Source organism: Egretta garzetta, unplaced genomic scaffold (assembly GCF_000687185.1).
Source record: "Egretta garzetta isolate BGI_Z169 unplaced genomic scaffold, ASM68718v1 scaffold45, whole genome shotgun sequence".
NCBI lineage: Eukaryota > Metazoa > Chordata > Aves > Pelecaniformes > Ardeidae > Egretta > Egretta garzetta.
The window spans coordinates 7376745-7402156 of NW_009260028.1; the positions used below are offsets into that span (position 1 = coordinate 7376745).

The window sequence follows — 25412 nt, forward strand, 5'->3', positions numbered from 1 at the left end:
CATGTCGCCGTTGTGAGCTGCGAGAGTACAATGCCGGCTAATGTACAGCTTTTCATCCACCAGCACCCCCAGGTCCCTCTCAGCAGGGCTGCTCTCGATCCTTTCTTCCCCCAGCCTGTACTGATACCGAGGGTTACCCCGACCCAGGTGCAGGACCTTGCACTTGGCCTTGTTGAACCTCATGAGGTTCACACAGGCCCACCTCTCCAGCCTGTCCAGGTCTCTCTGGATGACATCCCGTCCTTCTGGTGTGTCAACCGCACCACTCAGCTTGGTGTCATCCGCAAACTTGCTGAGGGTGCACTCGATCTCGCTGTCTAAGTCATTGATGAAAACATTAAACAGCACCGGTCCCAGCACGGACCCCTGAGGGACACCACTCGTCACCGGTCTCCATCCGGACATCGAGCCATTGACCACTACCCTCTGGACACGACCATCCAGCCAGTTCCTTATCCATCGAACAGTCCACCCATCAAATCCATAGCTCTCCAATTTAGAGAGAAGGATATTGTGGGGGACCATGTCAAAGGCTTTTCAGAAGTCCAGATAGATGACGTCTGTTGGTTTTCCCTTGTCCACTGATGCTGTCACACCATATAAATACTTCAACTGCTGTTCATACTAGGCAGGCAGACATTTGGAAATCAGTTCTACAAAGGGAATATTAATTTAAAATTCTTGGTGGGATATTCTGTGCAACTGAACTTGACTGAACTATTTTACTAAAACATCCAAATTACTGTAGTTAAGTTTCAATATATGCAGTTTGTATCCAGATGAAACCACAGTGAAATGTTGCACCAGGAAGTTAAAAAATAGTTGACATGTATGACTCCTCATGAGTTATTAACTAGGCTGATATAGTCTAGATGGTAACACCATAAATGACAATGTGACTGTTTATTCCAATGAACAGTTTTTAACACTGACAAAATGCCAGTGAATCAGTTCATTTCAGAGGTATATTACCTGTGACTCAGATTTCATTATTTAAGTACTCAGTAAGAGTTAAGTAGATATAGTAAAACATTAATAGAAAAAGCAAAGCTGACATGAATGTAAAGGGAAAAAACATTTAAAGCTCAAAAAATACAAAAAATACAAAGTACAGTTGAAGTGGTTTTCCAAGGGAAGGGGGGAAAAAAAAAAAAAAGCTTTAAACACCTCAGATGTATTTGAACAACAGTCTAACCAAAACCAAATCCTCATGTTTCCTTCCAAGGATCCTCCCCTGTCAATCTTCAGTACTCGGGGCCAGTGGCTACTACCCAAGCACACAGTTCCAGGGGATACTGTGCACAACTTCACTATTCTCTTAAAATGGAAGACTTGTCTGAACAATTATTAAGAGCTCCCTTGTTTCTCTCCTTCCTCCTCTCCCTTCATCTTCCCAGGTATTAAGAACGTACTTTTGTCCTCTCACCCAGAAACTAAGCATCTGATCTGGTTTCACTGAACCTATTTCCAAGAGGTAGCACAAATTAAGGCAATAGCTCAGAAACTGCCGTTTACATTTTCTCAACACACAGTAAAATCTGAACCTGAGCATTAGGAATATTTTATTTTAAATAATAGTTTCTGGGAACAAGAAGATGATGAAGTGTTGCACAGCTGACAAATACTCACAGCTTTCCCTTAAAAACATGGCATATGTATATATTACGTCTCCCCAAACAGAGCAGCTTCATGTAAACAGCTTAAGTTACAACAAAAAGGAGAATTTCCACTAAGAATAAGAAAATTTTGAAAACAAAGTTCAAAGGCATTATGTTGCTAACTTACAATGATAATAACTAAGAATTTTCAGAAGCTTCTTAAATTGAAGAGGTCTTTCATGCCATTTTCTGCTATCTGGCTCATCCCTACACATTCTTATTATTATATATCACTTCACATTCACAGTATTGCTGAATCCTCCAAAGCCAAACCCCTCATATTTTAAGCCCGCCACCACAAACATTAGTCAAGATACTACTGCAGTATCTCAATGTAGAAGATTAGGAGTTAACTATAAAGTTCCCTCTTCAGGCCTTCTCTTCACTGAGAGTTTTACCTAAATAGATGCTCTAATACTTTCATTTTGTGTCACATGCAGAGGTAACTGTATCTCAGTGGTTTCGACTGCACTTTTTTGCTCCACAAAACACAAGTGTCAGCACCTTATTTCAGATCATTCCAGTACAACGTTAACCTTTGCTGGGAGGTATTACAAAATCAGTCCATCTCATGCAAGAATACAAGCAGGTAGAGCCTTCTAAAGGCAAAGAAGATGAAGTTACAAATTGTACTGAAGAATTTTACCTCTTACCCGAAACAAAACATTTAGATAAAACAAAAATACAGAAGCTCCCAAACCAGATAAAAATGCAAATTCCTCTACAGCTAGAATAAAGCATTTGCAAAAATAACACCTGAAGAATTGGTTGCCTTTTTTTGCCTCTGTTTTTCATAACTTGCACGCAAGCACAACTACAATTGCAACATTTTTCATCCCTTGTATTTTCACTTTTCTTGTATTAAAAGAACTTTTCATGTATTAAGGGATTCTGGGGCACAGGAATGCCAGATCCAAACACTACTAGGAAAACGTGAGCCCACAACCAAATATTATGCAGACAGGCACAAGAAAAAAGCCAAAGAACAATAGCTGCTCAGATATTTACAGCTTAATTTACTATACTATACCTGATTGTAATGATTGCTCTGAAACTACGGATGCAGTAAGAAGGAAACAAGAAAAAAATTAGTCAAGTAAGTAATTGGTTTTTAAATTTTTCCAGCAAAACGTGAGAGAACATGCTGTAATATACAATTTATTAAATATAATCATTTGCATCAGTTAAAGCACATCTTTTAGCTGCAAAAACTAAAAAGTTCTACAACAGTATTAACAAATTCTCTTTTCTTGCTTTATTAATTAACGAAGTATCTCTCTAGTTAATTCACCACCTAGCAGACAATGCGAAGACATGATGTTCAGTGAAGGGGGTTAATGTTCCTCATCTGACAGGAGCTGCAAATGCTGAAAGGACAGCTTGCATTCACAGAGAAAGTGAGACACAAAAAAAATGACTTTCCACTAATTTTGAGGTGAGGCCGATTTAACAGGTTTCAGATACAGGAAAAGTTACAATAACATGAAACCTTGTGGTAAAAAAATGGGAGGAAAACAGGTTCCATGTAGGAAATATATAAATACCCACAAGATGAAGACTACAACTGAGCAAGATTTTTTTTTTCTTGTGCCACAGATTTGCACTGAGGATTTGACACATTTTTCTCATTCTAGGTTGAGAAGTGTCCAGAAGAACAGGGAAGAAAAAAGGAAAAATCAAGAATGTTATTAATTCCTAAAACCAGCAATAACCCACCATTTGGGACACTCTTACCCAGGATCTTGGAAAAAAGACTCAAATTTAAGTTCCTTCTTTGCCCAAGAATTAGCCCCTCTATTTTTTATATCCCAGGAGAGTACTCTAAAGACAACACTACACCTGGCCCACTTATTATTTCCCTGCCCATCAGACCTGCAGAAGGATGGGACGTGACTCTAGCCCTGGGGACCATGTAGGCTCCACCTCTGTTTGTGAACGTAGCATGCTGTGGTTCAGATCCCTGTTCTGACTAGGTGAACCACCTTCCTGTAATCAGACTACCCAAGTCCCACATGGCTACTCTGCCCAAGCACAGTTTCTTATTGAAATCCATTTTGTGATGGAAAATTGTTCATCAGGAATTTTCTGATAGCTCCTGTTATCTTTAGTTTTTTTCCATTACCCAAACACCTTTTGTTCTTCAGTACCTTAGAAACCCAAATAAAGATAAATACCAGCATTCTTAAGCTTGAGAAAAGAATAAATGCTTTCTATCTAGTTTAACACCACGGTGAGAATTTCTTCACTGACATGACAGATCAAATTAGGAAGACATTTAGCAAACAATAAAAAACTTTTAATAAATCAGGATTTCCCCCCCTCCCCCCAAATTCAGCATGTAATTGCCATGATTAACTCTTACTATAAATGGATCTGAAGAACTGAACAGAATGTATCTAACATGCATCTACAGTAAAGTTCTGACAAATATGCTCCACAAATATTTACCTATTACATCACCAGACATCAACAAAAGATAAACAGTAAAGAAATTACTGCAGCATGTTAGTTTGGTAATATTAGTAAAGCAGTAACTTTCATCTTTTAATAAGCCAACAGAACATAAAATAGCATTTATACTTTCCAATACTGCTTTGAAAACAGACTCTATACAGCTTTCTTACACCAAATAGTTATCAGACAGATTAAAATCCTGAAAGACACATACCGCGTAAACTGCTGGTGGTTAAGAGAGCCCGTGCTTTATCTGCTAAATCACTATTTAGGGTATTTCCCAATAACAAAACATCAATGGCCTCCTGCTTGGAGCTATCAAAAAAGTTATTTTGAATCGTTCTGGTCACAGAACGAGCACCATCCTTCAGCTTTCCAGCCTGTTAGGGAGGAACATGTATAAAATATTTTATGTTGGACACTGCTCACAATAACATTGGCAATATTCAGTAATATATTTGTAAACTGCATTAAGGATTTTTAAAGAAGGAAATTGCCTTAGATTTAAGTGTAAAATAAAGTCTTCTGAGTCTACTGTAGTATGTGTGCTTTCCCGCCCCTTCCATGCTAAACATCACAGTAATACCTTCAAGGCATAGCTAACAACCAGATTATTCCAGTTTAAATTATTTAAACAAAATACTGCAGGGAGGGGAATATTTTTTCCCCTAAATCCTTGGTCTTCAAAACTTAAATTGATATAGTGCCATGTTTAGACCACGATATGGGATTTTGGGCTTTTCCCCAAATAGTGAGAGATGAACAAGCACTTGAGTCCAAATGTCATGATACATGAATATGTATGTAATATGCACTTATGAGCATATTAGTTCAGAATTCACATTCTGAAATATCCATGTTAAAAAAGAAAAAAAAAGATATATAGCTTCAACTTACTAAGACCCCTTAATTTTTAAAATAACATGCAAGTCTCATGCAGTATCCCAGAAGGAACATATACACTAATCTATAGCTACATACATACGAAGACACTGTCATTGCACACACTGCACACAAGTGGCACGACTGAACAGTGCTCCAAAAGAACAGTGTCCAACTACCTGAACTAAACAAGAATCTCCAAGAGATGTACTGCCACTACAGATATTCCCTGTGGGTCAGACACCTAGAGGATAATGTAATCAACACGTCATGCAGTCTCATACTTGATTCAAAACCAGCAGTGTTAATCTGCATACACAGCACTGACAATGACAGGCACAAAGACATTTTCTTGATTACATGGTTTATTGTGTCTTATGCACGTAAGTGTATTTTGCCTGTGAGGTGTATGTAAACATATGCTATTGCATGTATATGAAATATAGACCATAATCCATCAGGGATGCTGCATGGTTTTCTATTATTATAAAAAATACTCCAAGTTTACAGCTTGCATTGTTCATGCAGGTCTCTTAAATGCATAAGAAAAAAAGACAAAAGCTTAAGAAAAATACAAAACTAACCCATCATTTAGTTCTATAAATTGTACTAGTCAACAAGAAAGAAACTACTCTTTTGTCAAGGGTAAGTAGTAGTAAATTGGCACCATGATTTTTGGAAGACACTGTGGATGAGGTGTTGGGGAGCATACTATTGCAATAGGATTTTAATAGGATGCTGCTCCCTTTCTGTCAGACAATGTATAATTTATGACATGCTCCAAAAAACACACTCACCATTCACATATCAGGCAATTAATTGAAAGGAACCCAGAGAAAGCAAAAGAAAGAGTAGGTAAGGAGTTAGATGTAATGAATATTATAATACTTTTTAAAGGATTGTTTTTCAGCATAGAAATGTATATTAACACATCTAAGGTTAAAATATTTTTTCTCCTACCCTAAATTTCCGTATTTTTACTTCTAAATACTCTTGGACTTTGAAGAATCAAACTGATGAGCAAGAAATGGAAGAATTTCAACCATCAAACTTTTCATTCTCAATGAGAATACAACTAACAACTTGAAAACTACATTTTAAAATATATTGTCAGAGTACTCAAGAAGATATTGAGCAGTGACCTGGTCAGGTTTCATTGAAACAATGGCAAGTATTGAATGGCTTTGCAAGCATTAAGGATCCTCTTTGAATAGATGGACTTTTGTCAGGGATGCTGCATTTGATTTGAGATGTGGTACTCATTAACAGTTGTAGCAGGGCAGGGATCCTGTGTTATTACAAAGACAGCAGAGTAAACATACTCTGTGTTCTAAACATTACAAATGGAAGTGTAACTACAGCAAACGTATTTTACAAAGTAAAAAATTTAAGTAGCCAAATGAATGGCAGAAAATTATTAATTTAGTGAGTTAAGGTTGAATGAGAAAGTCAGGAGGAGGGGAGACATCCCATAAAATACTTACTGTACTTTTCCTGACGGTCTGGGTGACATTTTTGTAAGAAAATAAACTAAACATCTTTAACAAAATTCCACTTTATACTAAAATACAAGCAATTCCCAAATGAAAAAGTCTTGTATGCACCAGTTAAGGGTAGAATAAGCAACAAAGCTACTTTACTTATTTTCTTTTAATGTAGCTTACTGCGACATGTGCAGAGAAGAATCCTAATATGGTTTGAATGAACAAGTGATGGAAGAACAAAACCAGTTGACTATGAGTACATAAGTATATAATATGGAATGAGAAGCAGTGCACTCTTGAATAAAAAGAACGGTATGAAAATAAATTCTTGAAGGAACTAAGGGCAAAAATTGCTATGGTTCAACATTTGTTTGTCTTGACAGGTATCACCTGATAAGAGAGAGAATTATGGAAACAAAAAAAGCAACATTGTTAGAAGAAAAATGAAAGACAGCACTAGAAAATCTGAACAACTCTGGCATCAACAAAGAAAAAACATGTTGAAGAGAAACAAGAGTGTTACACTGTCATGTAGTATGGAATTGTTATCACAACGTTAGAAAGCAAGGTAGAAACAGAATTTGGGTTTTTTTCAGCAATTGCAAAACTAAAAAGAAATAGCTGGAGGAACATGCAAACAAGAAACTCTCAGCTGCAACCTGTTTAATTTTAACACTGTTAATAAACACTAAAAGCATGAACAACAACATCCAGTGAAACACATTTTAAAAGAAAGGAGATACAGTGAATGAAACTAAAAGAATAGGAGGCAGAGGTACAGAGAGAAAAATGAAAATATTCAAAGAAACTAAAGCTGATTTGAATATACATTTTTCTGAACTATGATCTAGAGAAATAAAAGTTTTGAGCCTCATCCTTTCCTACAGAATGGTGTTATCTGGGAGGCATGGGCATGGCTTAGAAAGCATGTCCTGAAACAAGATCTGGTTATCAACATAACCAACCTTTTTATGCTGGTTTTTTTTTGGTTGGTTGGGTGGGGTTTTATAACAAAAGCACATTTTAAAAAAAGAAAATCTCATAGTTGTCATATTAATGACAGAATTTTTTTAAAACCTATACTGAATACTGCTAAAGCTTTTACTAAAATGTACTTTACCTTAGCTTTTCCTTCAAGGGCTCCAGTTCCAGCATAAATTTTACTGACAGAATCACCATTCACACTAGTCCTAATACCTCCAGTTGTTTTGTTAGCATCTGCAACAGTTAAAGACAACATTTGCGAAATAAAAGTATTTAAATGTATTTGTAAAAAGGTACATCATCTTTTTTCAGCATATATGCACAAAAAAAAATATCTTTGGTTTATACATATTGTTCTGAACAAACTGACATGTTGGAAAGACTGCATCATACATGTGACTTTAGCACCATGTAACTTTAGCAGCAGCATATCGTTTTCTTTTAAAGATAGGTAGTAACATAGGAAAAGAATTATGTAGTTGATTGGTAAATACTTTCATCTAAAATTCACTAGTTACAAGGTAAGCTATTTTTGGTTCTCAAGTCTTTCTACTTACACAATTTAGAATTAGAGCAATTCATGTTCTTCCCAAAAAAGTGTAATACCAAACACACTGACCTCTATTATCAAATGCAGCAGCAAGAGAGCTCTGTAACCAGCGAAACAGAAATGGCTTCTGTCATTCATTCTGTTTTCATTCATAATACACCGCAATCTTTATCCTTATAATCAACATACCTGAATTAATTTTCCACAATGCACAGTCTACATCAAATTCATTCAAATGGTAAAAATATAATACATATAAATGTATTATATTACATTTAAATACATTACTTAAATGTAGCATTACGCTTGTGGATGTGGAACAGGACATCGTACCTTGTTTGAAATCCTGGCTTATGGAATCATGATTATTTAAAAAAAGTTAAGTAAGTTTCTAGCATTTGTGGCTACCAACATAATACAGAAAATAAATATAAAAAATAAAACTAAATAAAAAAAACCTTTTTTCAAGAGCTTTTAAAAATATTTAAAACCTTGAGGTGTCCAACAGCAACAAGGAGGCATCTAAAATGATGAACATAAGATGACATAACGGCAAAATTCTGAAGGCTGGGCAAGAATTAACAAACATTGCAAAAGGAAACTTGCAAAAATAAATAGAAATAAACAAGAAAAGAAGCTTCAGAAATGGGGTGCTTAATCTTCTAATTTTAGGTGGTCATCCAGAGCTCAGTACTTGTTATATGAAGTACCTATCATTTGAAAATATAATTTAAATACCTCATTTAAATAGAATTTTAAAATTAAGTAAGCAGCTCATGAGGATTTACCATTTTCCTTCTTATTAGTTTTATACGTTTAGCTCTCATATTTTAGCTGAAATAATAATTTAGCTCTCACCAAGGAAAAATTTGGCGCACCTGGTCTAAAAAAAAAAAAAGAAGATATTTCATCCAGTTCTTAAAAGGATAGGAAATGAAAAAATAGAGCTGTAAAGTTAGGTTTGCCATATAAGTACTAATATGCATTAAAAGCGTACAAAAATTTGTTCTTATGCCATAGAAAACTACTGTATTATCAGTAAAACACAAGAGGCAATGTTTCTCATGGCTCATTTAAGATAACGCAATTGCTTACTTCAAGTTTGCATTTCTATCTACAGGGAACTGTTAAACGCCAGCAAACGGAACTAGGACCATGAAGAGACTAAGGCAATAATTTGTCTCTCCCGTGGTAAAGTCAATACAGGATGGACAGATATACAAACTACATAATGCAATACAATGCTGTGAGATTTTCAAAGCATGCCGCTACTCTTTTCAATAAACAGTGACATGAACTAAAGAAAAGAATAAGAATTATTTTTCTTAATTCTAGTAATTGAAAGTTGTGACCCCCTATGGTACATGCAGAGCTGAAACAACGGAGAAAAAAGGCATTAGATCTCAAACTGCGCTGCATCTGCTACAGTACATACTGATGTTGAATGTTAAGATAAAAATTTTTAGAGTATTTGCATGAGGGTATGTATTTTAGTACTCCGTTTGATTAAAATGCCAATGAACTGGCAACAGTGTTCACTTAGCAGAGCTGTCAAAACTTTTTCAGGGCTACTCTTTTAGCCTAATCAGTACTGTTTTACTCCATCAATTCCTAATCAGTACTGTTTTACTCCATCAGTTCCTATCACGTTCATGTGTTCAAGGTCTACTATATAAGCCTGCAGGCTAGAACCTTTGTTGCAGTAATAAGCCAATATGCTGAAGCACAACCCTGCAGGAGGACTGAATCCCACGGTTAATTTCCAACTACTCAATTTGAGTGTGGCCAAAGCCTCAACCATGATATTGCCCCATGAAGAATTCACAGCACAGTGCTGTGACAATATGAACACACAGCACTGGCAGATGCTAGGAACAGTAATCCTATATGCCAAAGAACTTTATCTAATGGAGTAACTGTGAATGCAAGTGGTTTTGTGAAGGGACTACAACACTACTAACTATTCTAGAATTGCAAGCCTGAACCTTAACTGACACCTAAAAAAGAATGAACATTTTTCACAATGCTGCATGAGTACTGTTTAATTACAACTACAACACAACTACTACTTCTGTAACTACTAAGATCTGGTTACCCCAGAACAAGAAACTTATCATACTGTAAATCAAACTGCCACCTATGAAACATTTTAATTCATCTTTCATAGGGAAGGTAATGCTACTTTTACAGCCTAATTGCTACAGAAGCATCAGGAATGGTTTTGTATCTGGACACTGTTTTTCTTACCTCTAAGCCAAAGAAAGCCTGCACGCTGTTTGTTCTATCCAGACAGTCCAAGCAGTTTGTTCTGACAGTACCGCTTTGAGATCTGTGCCAAGGACAACGAGAGACAGAGAGAGAAAACAACTGAAATAACTCATTTAACACACACATAACATCAACAAAGACAGGGACATCAAGATCTGAACCAGAATAGTAAATCAGGGTATTGTCAATGCAATGTTACTGTCCTCGCAAGTATGTTTATAAATGCGTCAGCAATAGAGGGTTAGCTCCAATAACAGCAGTGAGTTTTGCAGCAGTGTTCACTATATGAAACTCATTTATTTTCTGCAAATAACATGAGTCTTTCTTCTTCAGTTTTTCTCAATTCTCCTTGCTTGCTGGGTTAAAATGCTATGCAGGATTAAGTTTTCTTTTCAAACAATCCAGCTAACACACTTCCCAAGAATCTCAGAGGGAATTAATAACTCTTGGTTAAAACAAAAATGAAAAAAATATATTAGGACAGTTCTTGGATTTGTTTAACTAAACTAAAAGAACAAGAAATTGTAATAAAACTAAAGCCAATTTCAACCCCTCATTACTTCCTCTTTCCTCCCCAAATAAAGATAAAAAACAAGCCTCTCCACCTTAGCTCAACAGATGCATGAGGCCCTCAGGCACTCTGAACTGCTCCCCTTTCTTTAAGAGAAGCCCCTTAACTTGTCCTACAAAGCTCTCAGAAGGATCATATTAGGCAATATCCACATTCTTCTTGCCTGGCTGTGAGTACAAAATTCTGATGTCTTTCCCAGTGCTACACACTTACGTCTTACTTTCGTCATTCCCACTACACACTTTGTCCGATTAACTCAGCAAGGCTTCAACACACTTACTTGGAGTTCTAACCATAAATTGTAGAAAGTTTTGAAGAACTTTCTCCAATATATTTTTTTTCATTACTATTTCTGTATTTGATTTGAAATACAAAGCAACTTGCTGTGTTAGAAAACAACCTGACATTGAACTTACAAAAATCGTCCCTGTATCTTTTAACGCAATTCTTCAAGCTATCACAAGCCACAGCCTATTTTGCTTTTATTCTGTGTCAGTCTTTTTGATGGGTGATAATATTATTTGAATCTCCATCAACAGCAAATGGTGTTCTTCCAACACAAAGTGTCACACCACTTTTAAAGCTTTTTGGAGAACGGTCAATGACATTTTGAGGTGGAGATGGGACCTAAGCACCCTCCCACTAAATCTAATCTTATTCAGGCCTACTAAAACCTGCCCCTGGGGGATTTAATCCCACAGCCAGGTTAGAACACGGAGTAGCACTGGAACCCTCTTCTCCTCTTCCGCTGCACGTGGCACAATCCACTCACTCAACAATTCTCTTTCTCGTAGCGAACTTCACTCAGCAGTTTGCTCTGGTATTAATTAAAAGGAGGAAGAGTGTGGAAGGGAGAAGAGTAAGAATGTTGCCTATTTCTAACCCTGCTTCTCTTTTCAGGAAATAGGAATAGAAGTACAAGTACAGCAGGACTGGGAAGTACAGAGCAGGGGAGAAAAAATGCATCCCGCTCATACTTTGTGGAGAACTGAATCTCTCAAATGGGGGATCCAGGTGCAAACAGATTTAGAAAAAGACTGCACTGAACATCAGCATTTACAACAAACAGTAAATGGTATTCTCCATCTCTGAGGAAAATATTAATTAATAACATTATACAGGAAGATGGAAAAATATTCATTCTCTAAGCCCTTGTGGGTGTACCCAAAAAAAAAGGATATTGCTTATTTTCACCAAAATCACGAGATCAAAGGCCTGAAATTAAGTCATGCCCCATCTATGTCTCAAGAGGTATTTTCCATTAAGATTTTCAGAGTATATTCAGAACAAGACAAAATTTTAACAGATTAAAATAAGTGACTCATATTTCAGTTGTTGAGCATCATCTTGAATACAATAAACACAGGATAGCAGAATTAACATTTTTTCTCTTATCTTCTTGATAAGGAATGAAAAGCATCTCGTAACCATAATTTAATTTTAAGAAATTTATAGAAGTTATACACACAAACCTTTTAACTTCCTTTCCATCAAAATAAAAAAATCCACACTCTAAGAATTTCTGGACTTGAGGTTTAAGCACGCTGTGAAGTTTTTCTGCCTTTCCACCTTTAACCATTTGGTGATAGTCAAAGTTCACCATTTTGATATCAGCTGAATGTTCAGATGCTTTCAAATGACTCTGACATTGTAAAAAGAAAAGAAAAAAGTATAAATATACCAATATCTGAACATACAGTAGTGTAAGCTAAATAGGAGGCTACAAGTATTTTTAAAGCTGTTTTATTAGCTATCTTGTTTATTGTGTACTTTCTCTTAGGTAAAATGAAACCATTTTTTCACTGTTGTTCAACAAATCACTCAGAATTTATTAATTTTACCTGTGTTTTTTCTTTTTCTTGTCACAATCAAAGTCAGTTTTTTTCTTACTATACCAGGGGTCACCAAGACAGTCTACAGCCTCTTCTACTGTTAAAATGCTTCAATTTGCAAAGAGTGGTTTCAGTGGAAACACCTTTCACTAATGGTCACCATTTTAAACATGCCTGCCAGCAACAGGGACTGAGTAAACACTCCATAAACTACTACCGAAAAAACAGACAAATTATTTAGGTTGCTGTGGAGGGTGGCTTGAGCAAAACTTTACCTAACATTCCCTGAAAAATCTTGAAGAGCTCACACAATCTTTGTTGGCAAAGCTATAATCTGCAATGGGCACTGATATGCATCTGGGAGCACTAATGTCTCCTACCAGGAGAGCTGGATACAGAAAAGATACTAGTGAATGGCCTAAAATATTCAACCAATAGCCTAAGATATGCAAGCATTATAATACAAAGGGAAAAGGGAAAGGGAAGCAACAGATGGCTTTTGACATGTTCTCTGGCTTCAGACAGAGCTTCTCAAGTATTTATGGACTACAATGTGACAGTTATTTTTAACCTAACAAGCGGGAATTAATGAAAATGGCTACTTAATGTTAACATCTTCTGAACAAACATTTCTATTTATTATATATTCTAATTATGAAGCAGCCTTTGTGTTTAAATTGATAAATTAATTTGTGATTTTTAAAGAATATTAAGGAATATATCCAGGAATTCCAAGGGAAAGATTTTTAAAAGAAACATCACAGTATTAAGTACCACAAGTATCATTTATTTATTCACCGATTTTATAGCGCAAAAAGATTTATTTTTTAAATAAGCCACCAATAAGCATGAAATATGAAAATAACCAATAACCTCTCAACATTGTCTATGTTGCTGTTATAATTTTTCAGCAAAATAACCAATCTGAACATAATCAAACACTATTTGTATATAGAGCTTTTGAAAATTCATTTCACATTAAGTATCTTAAGCAGTACTTTTATGATAAATACCATTTTAACCACAAGTGGTAGCTGCTTCAGAGCATAGCACACCTGTTTCATTTTTTGAAAGCTTTATAAAAGCTTCATCGCAAACTGGCAAATTCCAAGGATATGCACAGTGAAAGAATTGTCATACTAACCTGAAAAGCTTTGCTGAGCATGTGCTCCCCTTCTTTTGCCCCAAGTAAATTTACAATAATTTGCTTGCCATATAAATTTTTAAGAGTTTGGAAATGCCTGTTAACAGAAGAAAAATTCCACACTCATCTTCTGGCATGCAGAAAATTAACACAAACACCTGCCACACTGGCTGAGATGCTGCAGAAATGTACTGGGTACTCTAATAACTGCCACAAGCCTTTTATTATGCCATGTCCAAACAAATCAATATAACTCAATAACAGCATACAACCGTTGACTGCTATTTAATTAGGATAATAGCACCAATTTAACAACATATATTTAGTTAAAACCATAAGGCTGTGAAGCTGAAGTGTCATGGCAGGAATAAAATCAAAATATAAATTTTACTTTTATACAGCAGCTGACAAATATAGATTATTCAATGCTATCATTTTTGTTTTCAATTTAACAAAGCATTTCACTATTTTAAATTTTCTTCAAACTTTTCAGCAAAGCACTCAAAGGCACAAGCAATCCCATACAAGTTTGAAGAAGCTGACCAGGCAGTTTGCTGCTTTGCTGAATCACACATTTTTATAGACAAAGCCCCGCTCCTATTGGAATAATATATCCCATTCCTCTCATGCATCGCTTATCAGAAGTTTGTAGTGCGTTTAAAATAACTTAAGACATTCTTTCACCTGTCAAAAGCTGGTGCATTTGCCTCAAACCCCCTTGACATTCTGACACGATGGGATCCCACCTGTGACATGAAGATACATTAAATTATTTGTCTTTACACATTTGAACAGACTAAAATTCATTTCATTTTCTAAATGAAATCTCCAAAATTTATTCTGCTTGCTATGGTGTGCATTCTTTTTATAGGCTTTTCTTAAATTCCTCTTCTTTTTTCTAAAAAAAAAAACCTTTTAAAGTTTAATATACTCAGTCACATAATTTAATTACTTCTTGCTTTGAGTAAAAGGCATGTAAATGTTTCAGCAGTTCTACTGCAAAATGCTTATACATCTAGTTTAAAGAACCTAGAGTCACTGAGGCATGAAATTTTTTTAATCTTCCCTGTAAAAATTGTACCACAGTAGTAGCTGCTGATAAAATCCCTCTTTTAAGAAAACTGGGATGAAATTATATTACAGTAACTCTTGGACCATATTGACTTCTTGAAAAGGCTTATCCTCAAGAACAATTCAGAAGAAAACAGACTCTTTGGATGGCCTTAGACAACTTATTTTAAAATAGCAATTTAAATTAAAACAGAAAAACTCAGAACTTCAAAGAGAAAACATCTAAAAAGCAATGGACATCCAAATCTTGTGCAAAACAGCATTCAGAGACTTGAGAGTAGCAGGTTTGGTGAATTAAACAATAGCACCAACTTGCTCCCAATGGATAACCTCATCCTGGCAGGTAACTGTGCAGAAGAGCCTAAACATTACTCTAAGATGTTTAAAAATACATGAATAAGAATTATCTGTATAATTAAATCTATCTCCTGCTTACCTGCAGGCCTGGCTGTTCCCAAAATAACGGAACAGATCCTCGAATCTGTATGAAAGATGACACAGAGTCATCTAAAAATATCACCTGTTAAGGAAAAAAGCATACTATTAATAAGTATTACAAAGCATAAGGTTTTAGGTTTCTCAGCCTTAGCTAAACATAGAGTAAATAAAATATATTTACACATTACATATTCCACACTTTGAACTAAAATATTAATTATGTTCCCTAAACTTCTCTCTCTATCCCCTCTGAACAACACATAAAAGAAGTTCTGGGACTCTCATGCTTCCTTGCAGAATCATGATTCACAACGCCTAAGAAAATATAGCAAGCTTTTATTATTTGGGCCTGAATTAATTCTGTGCCAAGAGTAACTTGTTTTAAAAAATTGGTAAGACCTTCCTGTAGAAACAGTTAACACATACACCAGTGCATAGAAAATAACAATGCAGCCTACTCTGAACACCTGCACAGATTTTGTGCATCAGAATCCAAAATACAATGGCCTATTAAGTATACAGGAAAGGAAACTTTAAGAGTGATGATATGCCACAATCATCTAGTGACATTAGCCTGCCAGCTTGGACAGAGAAACTGTAACAAGTGTTCTGAATACATTCCTGAAATCGGATGTGTACAAGCAGAGCCCTTCCTGGATAAAATCTAACTGAAATCACCTAGGCTTTGCAGAGTCAGTGAGTCAACCAAAGATACCTACTCACATGAATACAGCTGCAGGAACAACATCTTGGTAACTAGATTATCATAAGAAGTGAGCAAAGAAAGGCCAGCAAAGAATGATTTAATAGCTTCTTGCATTTCTGTATAATAAGGGCAAAGATACGTAATCAAATGCAGCAGAATCACAGTGGCTTTAAAAACTACCTTTAAGTGGAGCTCTGTTAAGTAACCACAGGAATGCTTTTATTTTTCCTGAACCACAAGGTACCATGGTTTTGCCAAAAATCTTTCACTTATTTGTAAGGTCTTTTACTTTACTATTAGCTTGGGCCAAAGAAGTACACACTCACCTACAGCTCAGGAGGCTAAAAGGACGTACAGCCACCTACAACAGTGCAGCTGATGGATAACAGCTTCTTAAGGTACTGAAAGTCGGACCCATGCATGCCCTTACTCTAAGCTACGCTAAAAACCAAGATCATCAAATTATGTAACCTACTTAGATGCCTTATTTAGCAGCACAGGAACTCTCCTGATACCTGTCAGTTACAGACCTGACTTGTGATCTGTTGATTTAGAGCAAAAAACTATCCACACACATGCTTAGCTTGAATTCATCAGGCAAGCCATGTGCACTGTAGCATAACATACCTGCTCTGTTTCAACAAAATTAGCAACATGACCATCATCGTTTGTTCCCCGGACGTTAAATCTGGTGCCAGCCCGTTCACAGCTTAGTCGTGAAATAAGACAAGCCTTTGCCTGCTTGTGAGCTGCATAAATTGTCCTTATCTCCACTCCTCCACACATGAGACGTAACAGCCAGTCATCACAGTTCACACCATAGTGCTTCAGATGTAAATGGAGTGACTGGTTCCTATTGGGGGAAAAAAAAGAATTAAAATAATTGGAAGGGAATAAAATACAGCTCGAACTGTTAAGCCAGCTACTAACTTCTTGTATTCTATGCCCACTACTACAAATAAGAAAGAGAAAATATGCATGTGATAGCTTTATAATATAATTCTTATTTAAACATACTTGAAATAGCAAAGTTGACAAGAGAACAGCTTAAATGTTTGCACAACAACAATATGGGCTGAAGCCATGAATTTTAGTGACCTTAAAAAAAAAACCCTTATAGCTTCTGCTCTTCACCCAGCAAAAAACAACACACCAAGCTCATTTATATTTCTCCACTCAGCCTTGCTTTGAGAAGCCAAAGACTACGGACTCTGGAAAAAGCAAGCTACAATTCCAATTACAGGTTATTTTTTGTGATGGATAAAGCACCATTCAATTCCACACCACCACAAAATAAAGCTAGAAAAAAATTCTTGTCAACATACATTGATTATTTCTATTATACGTCACTGTAATGCATCACCTGCCCAGACAAGCTTCCAGGAATACATTCATAGCCAACTTATTTTGAAATTTCTGTAAATATCAATTTCAGTGTTGGTATGTTATATACTGTTCTATAATACCAATTACTGCTCAAATGAAAGATCCACAGTTTGGATACACCTGTGCATTAAGTAGTACCAATCAACACTCTAGTAAGTAAACAAGACTAAAGTTTGAGTTTTGTGAGGTTTTTTTTATTTTACCTCACTCTAGTGGGGCTTGGCTTTTGATCTTCTTTGGAAACACTCACTTGTATAAAAAGGAAGTAAAGTTTTCTGCATAGCAAAGAAAAGTAAACCCTAGTAAGACAGCTGACTATGTCACTGCCCAGAAAATTCTACCATAATTGTGAATAACATATTTGGTATAAAGGTTGAAGCTATTCACTTTAATTTTAGCCTTTTCATTCTAAACTTCCAAATAAAAAAAAAAAGAAAGAAAGAAAACAAAAACCACTGCAACTTAACAAACACCTCAGTTCAATCATTAATGAAGACTCAAATCCTGTGAATCAAGTATAAATTCACTTTACAGAAAAGTATACAGATGCATTACAATAGGATACTGAGAAAGCAAACAATATTCTTCCCCCGGGCAATCTGAGACCAGAACTTTTGAATACAAGAAGCCCAGGAAAGCTTACTGAAGTGCATAAGCAGAATACTTTCTGTTATTGACTTTTAGTGTTTCTATTTCTAGATCTTGGAATCTGGGACATTCCATCTACCTCCTGCTAGGACTCATTCTTACTGAAAAAAAAAGCCAGGTAACTTAAAAAGTTTTATGACAGGGGTCAAAATCAGCCAGGCTTATTTGGACAGGATCATCATTTCTCAAGCCTTGACATAGTGACTTATCAACAGAGAGCCCAGTCTTTTTCCAGATGCAGGGAGAGACAAACAGCTAGGTTCCTGTAACTCCTGTAAACCTACATCAAGGTAGATGTGTTTCTGAAGACTAGAGTTTATTTTCTGTCTTAATACACATATTTTGTCTCATATACCAATCTGATCATATTCCTCTATCTGACCAAAATAGTGGCAGAGAGTAGAGCAGCACTGGCACATATGACAGAGCTGGTTTTGTGTCTTGCATATTTGACAGAAGAGGGGGGAACGTGTAGCTTTTCACCTGTTCCAACAGCATACTGCCAAGTCTTTAGGACCCTTCCAAGCTTCATGGACACATATGCCTTTTTTAAACAAAGGCTGAAAATATGGGAGCAGAATTTCTTACATGACAGCATGCATCACTGTCATTATTTAAGCTGCTTATTGGCAGAAACAGCAGTATTCCTTTTACAAAGAATTCTCTGTGTGAAAACCTATACTTTATCCAAAAATATTCTGTAAAAAGATAGTAAGTTCAGCAGCCAAGCAATGTGCACTGTAGCACAGCCTACCTGCTGTTTCAACAAAATCAGCAACATGACAATTATCTGTGTAATAGAACTTTTAAAGCCCTTTCATATGTTAGAAAACCACTTGGAAACTGTATATAAACACCACACCATTTTAGAATCCAGAATGTTCAAAAGATTAAAATTTTCTTTAGAGCTCCATTACCACACTCATTTTAAAAATTTGACACACCTGATGAAGAATTAAGAGACACCAAAGCTGAAACACAACATCACGACAACTGTTTGGATCAAAGTATAATATCATCAGCAGTGAAAATCTGTGTCTTCCAATTAAGAAACTCCAAGTGATCATGGAAACATTGTATCATTAATAACATGCTTGTGTCCTTAGATTTAAAATAACGCTATTCTATCTCATCAACATTTGTGGGACAAAGGTGTATATTTAAGAGCTGACAAAGACAAGTATAAAAACTTGCCACAAATCAGTTTGTATAGGCATGCATTATTCCATATAATGTCTGATAAAACACATTATGAACTCACCAGAAAAACCTATTGTCAGTGGTATGCTCCTGCATGCTGCGGTGAGCATTGAGACTAAGATCTAAACTGACACCAGTTGCAGACCATGCAAAATAAAAGTTTCCCGAGTTCAAAACTTTGCGCACTTCTGAAATACGATCCTCATCCGTTGAATCAATTCGTAATGACACAAATTCAGTGGAAGTAACCCGAAAAACTTCAGAGTCTTGAATCTTTCCCACTGACATGCATCCTGTTACTAGAACCAGATAATGTAACAATGTGTCTCCTGTAAAACAAGAAAAGGCACATGTAATGGAATGAATCTTAGTAGAGTGTGACCCTGATGTATTTACATGCTTAAGTGCACACAATCTGACCCCAGTTTGCCTGAAAAAGTAGTACAAAAAGAACCAACATCAAGAACTCATTCTCAAGTTCTACAGAAGAAAAGGAAGCGCAAACAGAAGAAACTATGCTGCAAATAACAGAGATTGTGAAAACGGAAGTTATTTTTGCCTACTCCCTCATTTCTGGGAGTGCTCCAAACTTGCAAGTTACTCTACAAACACAAAAAATTAACAAAGAGCCCAGTTCCTGTTGCAAAGATCCTGTGCTGTGCAGTTTTACAGAAGCAGCACAAATTTCTTTCCCAAATGAAAAATTCAGGTTTTGCGTATTCTCACTCACCAAGGTTTAATCTTAACACACCCAATAGCCCATATGCATCCATTACTTTGGAGTAGGTATTCTTGATTGTGTCTTTTTCTGCAGAAGCTATGGAAAGAAAACATAAGATTTTATTATGTAAAAGACCACACATTATGACAGGGAGAATGAGTCCACTCTAAACTGAAAATCCACGAGATTACAAAATTAGCACTTAGGTGAAATTTCTGGAGAGAAATCAAAATGCGTGAGCACAGGGCATTTTATAATGGAAAATGAGTATTTGATTTTATGACAAAGTAAGATCATGCTATGTTTTTAGGCAACAAAAAAAGGACTTGTAAAAACTGCAAGTGATATTAAAGGACAACATTGGCATTTTTATCATCATCACCATCTAATATAAAAAGCATCTAAAACACAGGCAAATGAGTTCCATGAGAATGCTCTCCTGTAATTCGCTAAATGCTGCTTTTTTTCCCCTGAAAAAAATCCTTTTTCTCCAAGAATAAAACCATAAAGTAGCAGTATTATTTCCAGATAAGTAAACAAGATTATCACAAGTGCATTTTAACTAGGTTTGGATATATTCCAAGCAAATCAAAACTCTTGTAGGTCCAGAAGATAATGGCATTTAAAAGCCATGTCTTAGATGAGGAAAATACAATTTTCATAGAAATTTTTGGGAAAAAAAACATTGGAATATTTTAGAAGAAGTTAAAGTGTATCTACCTTTATTCCCCTGCGAGTTAATGTTAGCGTACACTTTAAAAAACTTTAATCAGCACTCAAAAAAACAGGCCCACAAGCTTGACTGCAAAGCCAGGTGACAGAGATGCTGCAGACCAGAAACCAGATCCTGCCTGACTGAGACTGCACCTGAAGCGCAAAGACTGACAATTCCAGTTATGCCACTGGATCTACAGGGATCAAGATTTCTGGGTCACCAAGGTTCAGCACCTTCTCCCTTCTCAGAAATGATCTGCTAATTAATTTTCACTCTGACACTAAAAAAAAAATATCAGAATTTGACAAAGGAATGCGTAAATCGAAACGCCTGTTGCCCTGGCATTCTGCTGTGCTCTCTCTCACATTAGCTACATTTCCTTAAGAATTGCTACAGTGAATCTTTCTAATGAGTATTCCCTAAACTTAGCATAGCCCTGCCTGTGCACAAGCCTATCCCTTCTGTTCAAACGTCCGCCAACTCTATTAGTGAAGTGGATCAGAAACTCCAATAAAGATGAAACCATTATTTAACCTCAGACTGAAATCTAAACTCATTGAATGTTTTAAGTGTATTTTAAAAAAGCTTAAGTATTTGCACTAATACTCTGTATTCCTGTTATCCAGATGCTACAGGTAAGAGAGTTATAGCAGCATGATTACTTCCAAAGTCCTCACCTATAACATGGGCTAAGACTCGCAGCCAATCTAAACACATTGTTTACACACAGCATCTGTAAACTGATCAGATTTTGTCCGCATCACTAAACCATGTTTTTCTTAACCAGATCACCATCAGGCTGGACAGAACAACTAAACTTCAAAACCTGGTTCTTTCAATCCATTTTCCCAGCAAGCATTTAACGATGCCAACATACTCTTCTAAACTCAACTTTCGGTAACCAAGAACTGCCATGTTCTTCTTTCATGTTTCAAATTATTAATTAAAGATGAGGTTTAGTTTCAAACTTTTTGCACGATTTTTCTTAAAGGTGCCTGCCAGTATTTAATAACAGTTCAGAACACTGGCTTTTCTGTCTTCTATGGATTTATTCTCTTTTTCCATTGCATAGAACGCCTGTTATCCTTGCTAAGCCTTAATAAGTAAATGTCTGAAGTAAATTAAGTAACATGGGCTTTGCAAATTCAGATCAACAAAAAAGGCCAACGTTAATAAAGCAGCAAAGGGTTCCAAAAACAAGTAAAAAAAATGGAAATAGAAAAACTTACTGTGGCTAGTCAATTATTTTCTTAACAAAGCACCCAAGCACCAACCAAAAGCATTTCATGACATGTTTTTTCAGTTACATTAGATCTAATACAGTTTGAACTCTGAGCAAAGCTTTTCCACAGTGAGCATGTAAGTATTTCTAGCTTGCACTGCCTGCACTTTGCCCATCTTTTTTTTTTTTTTTTTTTTGAAGGCCAAAATTCACATGGGAAAATAGCAAACATTGTACACCTCGGAAGGTTCACTTCATCCATCCTGCCCTGGCCCATCCTCACCTATCCTAAGGTTTCTGCCACTGTTCTGCAGAACCCAAGTCTAGGCGCAAGGTACGTTTAGCAGGCCCCGCAGCAGGCAGCTGGGACGCAGAAGAGCTTACCTGCAACACGGTCTGACCACCTTCCCATAAGGCACATCATGCCTACTATGAGTTACAACTTTGTAACATAAATCCATACGGCAAATTCCCCTTCATTGAGGGCACCTGTTTGAACCTGTAGCCGTCAGCATTCACCAAACCTGAAAGAACTGTGAGGATTTGGTGATGACAGATATTGGCCAATATAAAGGGATAAAAAATGGTTATCACATAAACCTCCTTTTCCTTAAGAAACCAAGCTAAAAAGAAAGCAGTCACAAAAGTAGCACCAACAGCAGAAAAGGGAGCAACTCCACAGCACCGTGCTACTGCCTCTTCCCTTAAACCACAGGAAGGCTAAGATAATCCTGACAGAAGGAGAGAGCATTTCCAAGAGCATTTCCTCATTTCCTCTGCAACATTCTTAATGAATGAGAACATCTCTTCCCAGAATGGTAGGTTGGCCTGCAGCCATGAGAACCCTTCTGACTTTGATTTATGAGCTCCGTATCTTGAAAAAAATGTAGCTAATATAAATATGCACACAGAAAAACATGAAGCCTTACAAACTAATAAACCTACTTCTCCTTGAGAAATTGACTTTTCTGTTTATTCCTCTTTAAATAGCTGGAAGTAAGCAAACACAATTAAGGCTGTCTGAAAAAAATATAAAATGCTGTCACTCACCAAGAAGAATGAATTAAGACATGCAACTTCTAAAGACAAATTACCAGCTGGAATGACAACTTTCATCCATACCACTGGACTTATTTTAAATTATGGTGTAGAGGAGCACCAAACAGTAGACAACGCAAGCATACATACGTCCATGTATAAAGATGGACACAAAACATTTCCAGGCAGTATTTCTATTACTTTATGTCAGTTCAGATGTTAAGCAGAAAGGAAATTAAAAGCAGCTTCGGCTTAACCCACTGCATTAATTAGATTCAAGTTGATTAATTTCTAAAACAGAAATAATGACTCACTATTTAGCAGTACAAAAAAAACCTCCAAACCCTCAACACAACACTTCTAATGTGGTTTTCAGGTCAAGTTGTAATGCATTCTTGTAGAAAGCCAGCAAGCCTCATTGGCAGTGTCAAGAGAAAAAGAATAAAATAATTTTAAGTCCATCTTTGTTAAAAATAGTCATAGTATTTTTAAATGTTAGCATCTCATTTGTTCCAAGTTAAATCACAAGTGTGCAACTGTAATAATCACACCTTATCAATCACTGACTCAATTAACAAAGGTGACTGATTCAATTATTTTAAAGGGATTATTTCATCCCTTTTACTTTACGCAAATGAAACCCCATTAAAAATCCTGTCTTCAGGACAACTTGGTTCAACATGTATTCTGCTTAATTCCAAATTAGAAATTAGTTTTGCAATTTTAACAATGATAAAACTAAGATCACGTTAAAAGTTGTCATTTAGGCTTTCTACAGTTATATTCTCTTCCTGGTGGGTTCATGAGGTACCATGACGACACATTACAAGTTAGTGGCTACAATTCCCAGCTAGAATGTGGGACACTGAGCTGGGAGCAGTCATGCTCCTGAAATTATGTGCAGTTCCACCAGAAACAAGTTTTCTCATTTAAGTTAGACAAAAAAAAGCTCATGCTACTCTCACTTTAGAAAAAAAATCTGAAAAATTTACGAACTATTCTTATGCAGTTTGGTTTTGAGCCTTTAAGATTGAGGTTTTCAAGCTTTTTGTCAAATTAGGACAGTTTTGGTATTTAAATTAAAGCTAACTTTTTAATATTACCACATAGGTGACATTAACATCAGAGTGGAGTCACCACTTTCATTTATAAATCAACCAACTGAAGAACCGTTTTATTACTTTTGATACTTTGCTGACGTGAATAGATGCAAAGAAAACTGGAAGACAGCCAATATTTAAATCTGCCATAATTCATATGATATTTGCTTTGAATTAATAGGACTTTTTTTTCCCCCACTCTATTTGCTAGTTCATATTATGAAGTACCATTACTCACTTCACAAAGACATTTATATGTTACCACAATCAACACGTATCTTAAGACTATGGGGAGGAACCCCCAAATAACAAATCATCTCTACCCAGCAATGAAAAAAACCCCAGACATCTCTAGATTTTAGCAATTATATTTAAATACTACACAGCAGAAAAAAAAACCCCAACACTCTTTAGAACAACAACAAAAAATAATGGTAATGGATGAGCAAAAAAAAGGCTCGGTTGCTTTAACACTATTTTTCAATCCTATGCAAATTTACTTCACAACATGTATCGCTTCAACTAACACCACTGACAAGGGGGAAAAAAAGCAAACTGAGAAATAAGCGTGAAAACAAAGCTGACCTATGCAACAGCCTACAAGCACTTCCCTTCCATCAGATTTGGGCTTTCTGAACCAGTTGAATGTTCTCCATTGAAAACAAAACTTTATAGCACCAATAATCTACAAAGATTTTCTTCTAATACTGAATGCTTTGATTAAAACATAGTTATTTTACATTAAAGCCAAATGTTGCAATTTTTGCCCATACAAGTCAATTCACAAAATTTTCAATTTAAATACATGCTAGCATGCAAAAAAGTTACTAAATTATCTGAAATGTAGAAACACTAATTAGTTTTTCTAAATTATGTCTGAGTAACTCCAGAAGTATGCAAACTAGGCTTCTTAACAGACATTTAATTAGCAAGAGCTATCATTCACTGGATGTCCAGTAGGGCAAAACCAAGACTTTTAAAATTGCATGTGCTACCGTAGAAATGAAAATTTACTGAATTGCAAAGGGAACATTCATAAAAAGAATTATTTGTTGCCAGTGAAATCCCTTCTTAAAATCATGCAAAGGGCTGTGGTCTTTGCTATTGCTGTAAAGCTAGTCTACCTTAAGAAGCAAAAAACCTTCAGATTCTGTTGTAACTTCTTTTAATATTCCCAGAACTGTGGACCAAATTCTTGCAGATCCGTTTTGCCATTCAAAGAGGTCATAGCCCTCACAGGCAAGAGTAACTTCCTCCACCAACCTCCTGGGAAGATTTGTTCTAACTGTACCTCTTGTATTCTTCAAAGTGTGCTAGGCTAGTGTACATGGTCGTGGTTA

The 25412-nt window shown here is 36.0% G+C and overlaps 1 protein-coding gene across 1 annotated transcript in view; it reads right to left on the bottom strand.

The window, feature by feature from the left end:
- Positions 1 to 25412, bottom strand: part of SYNJ1 (synaptojanin 1) — a 67002-nt gene that overhangs the window by 35616 nt on the left and 5974 nt on the right. The window contains 11 exon segments of the mRNA XM_035896522.1: positions 4327 to 4492; positions 7599 to 7666; positions 7669 to 7696; positions 10260 to 10341; positions 12324 to 12493; positions 13828 to 13924; positions 14512 to 14573; positions 15335 to 15418; positions 16670 to 16895; positions 19338 to 19605; positions 20007 to 20093. Coding sequence (XP_035752415.1) covers positions 4327 to 4492; positions 7599 to 7666; positions 7669 to 7696; positions 10260 to 10341; positions 12324 to 12493; positions 13828 to 13924; positions 14512 to 14573; positions 15335 to 15418; positions 16670 to 16895; positions 19338 to 19605; positions 20007 to 20093 — 1338 coding nt within the window.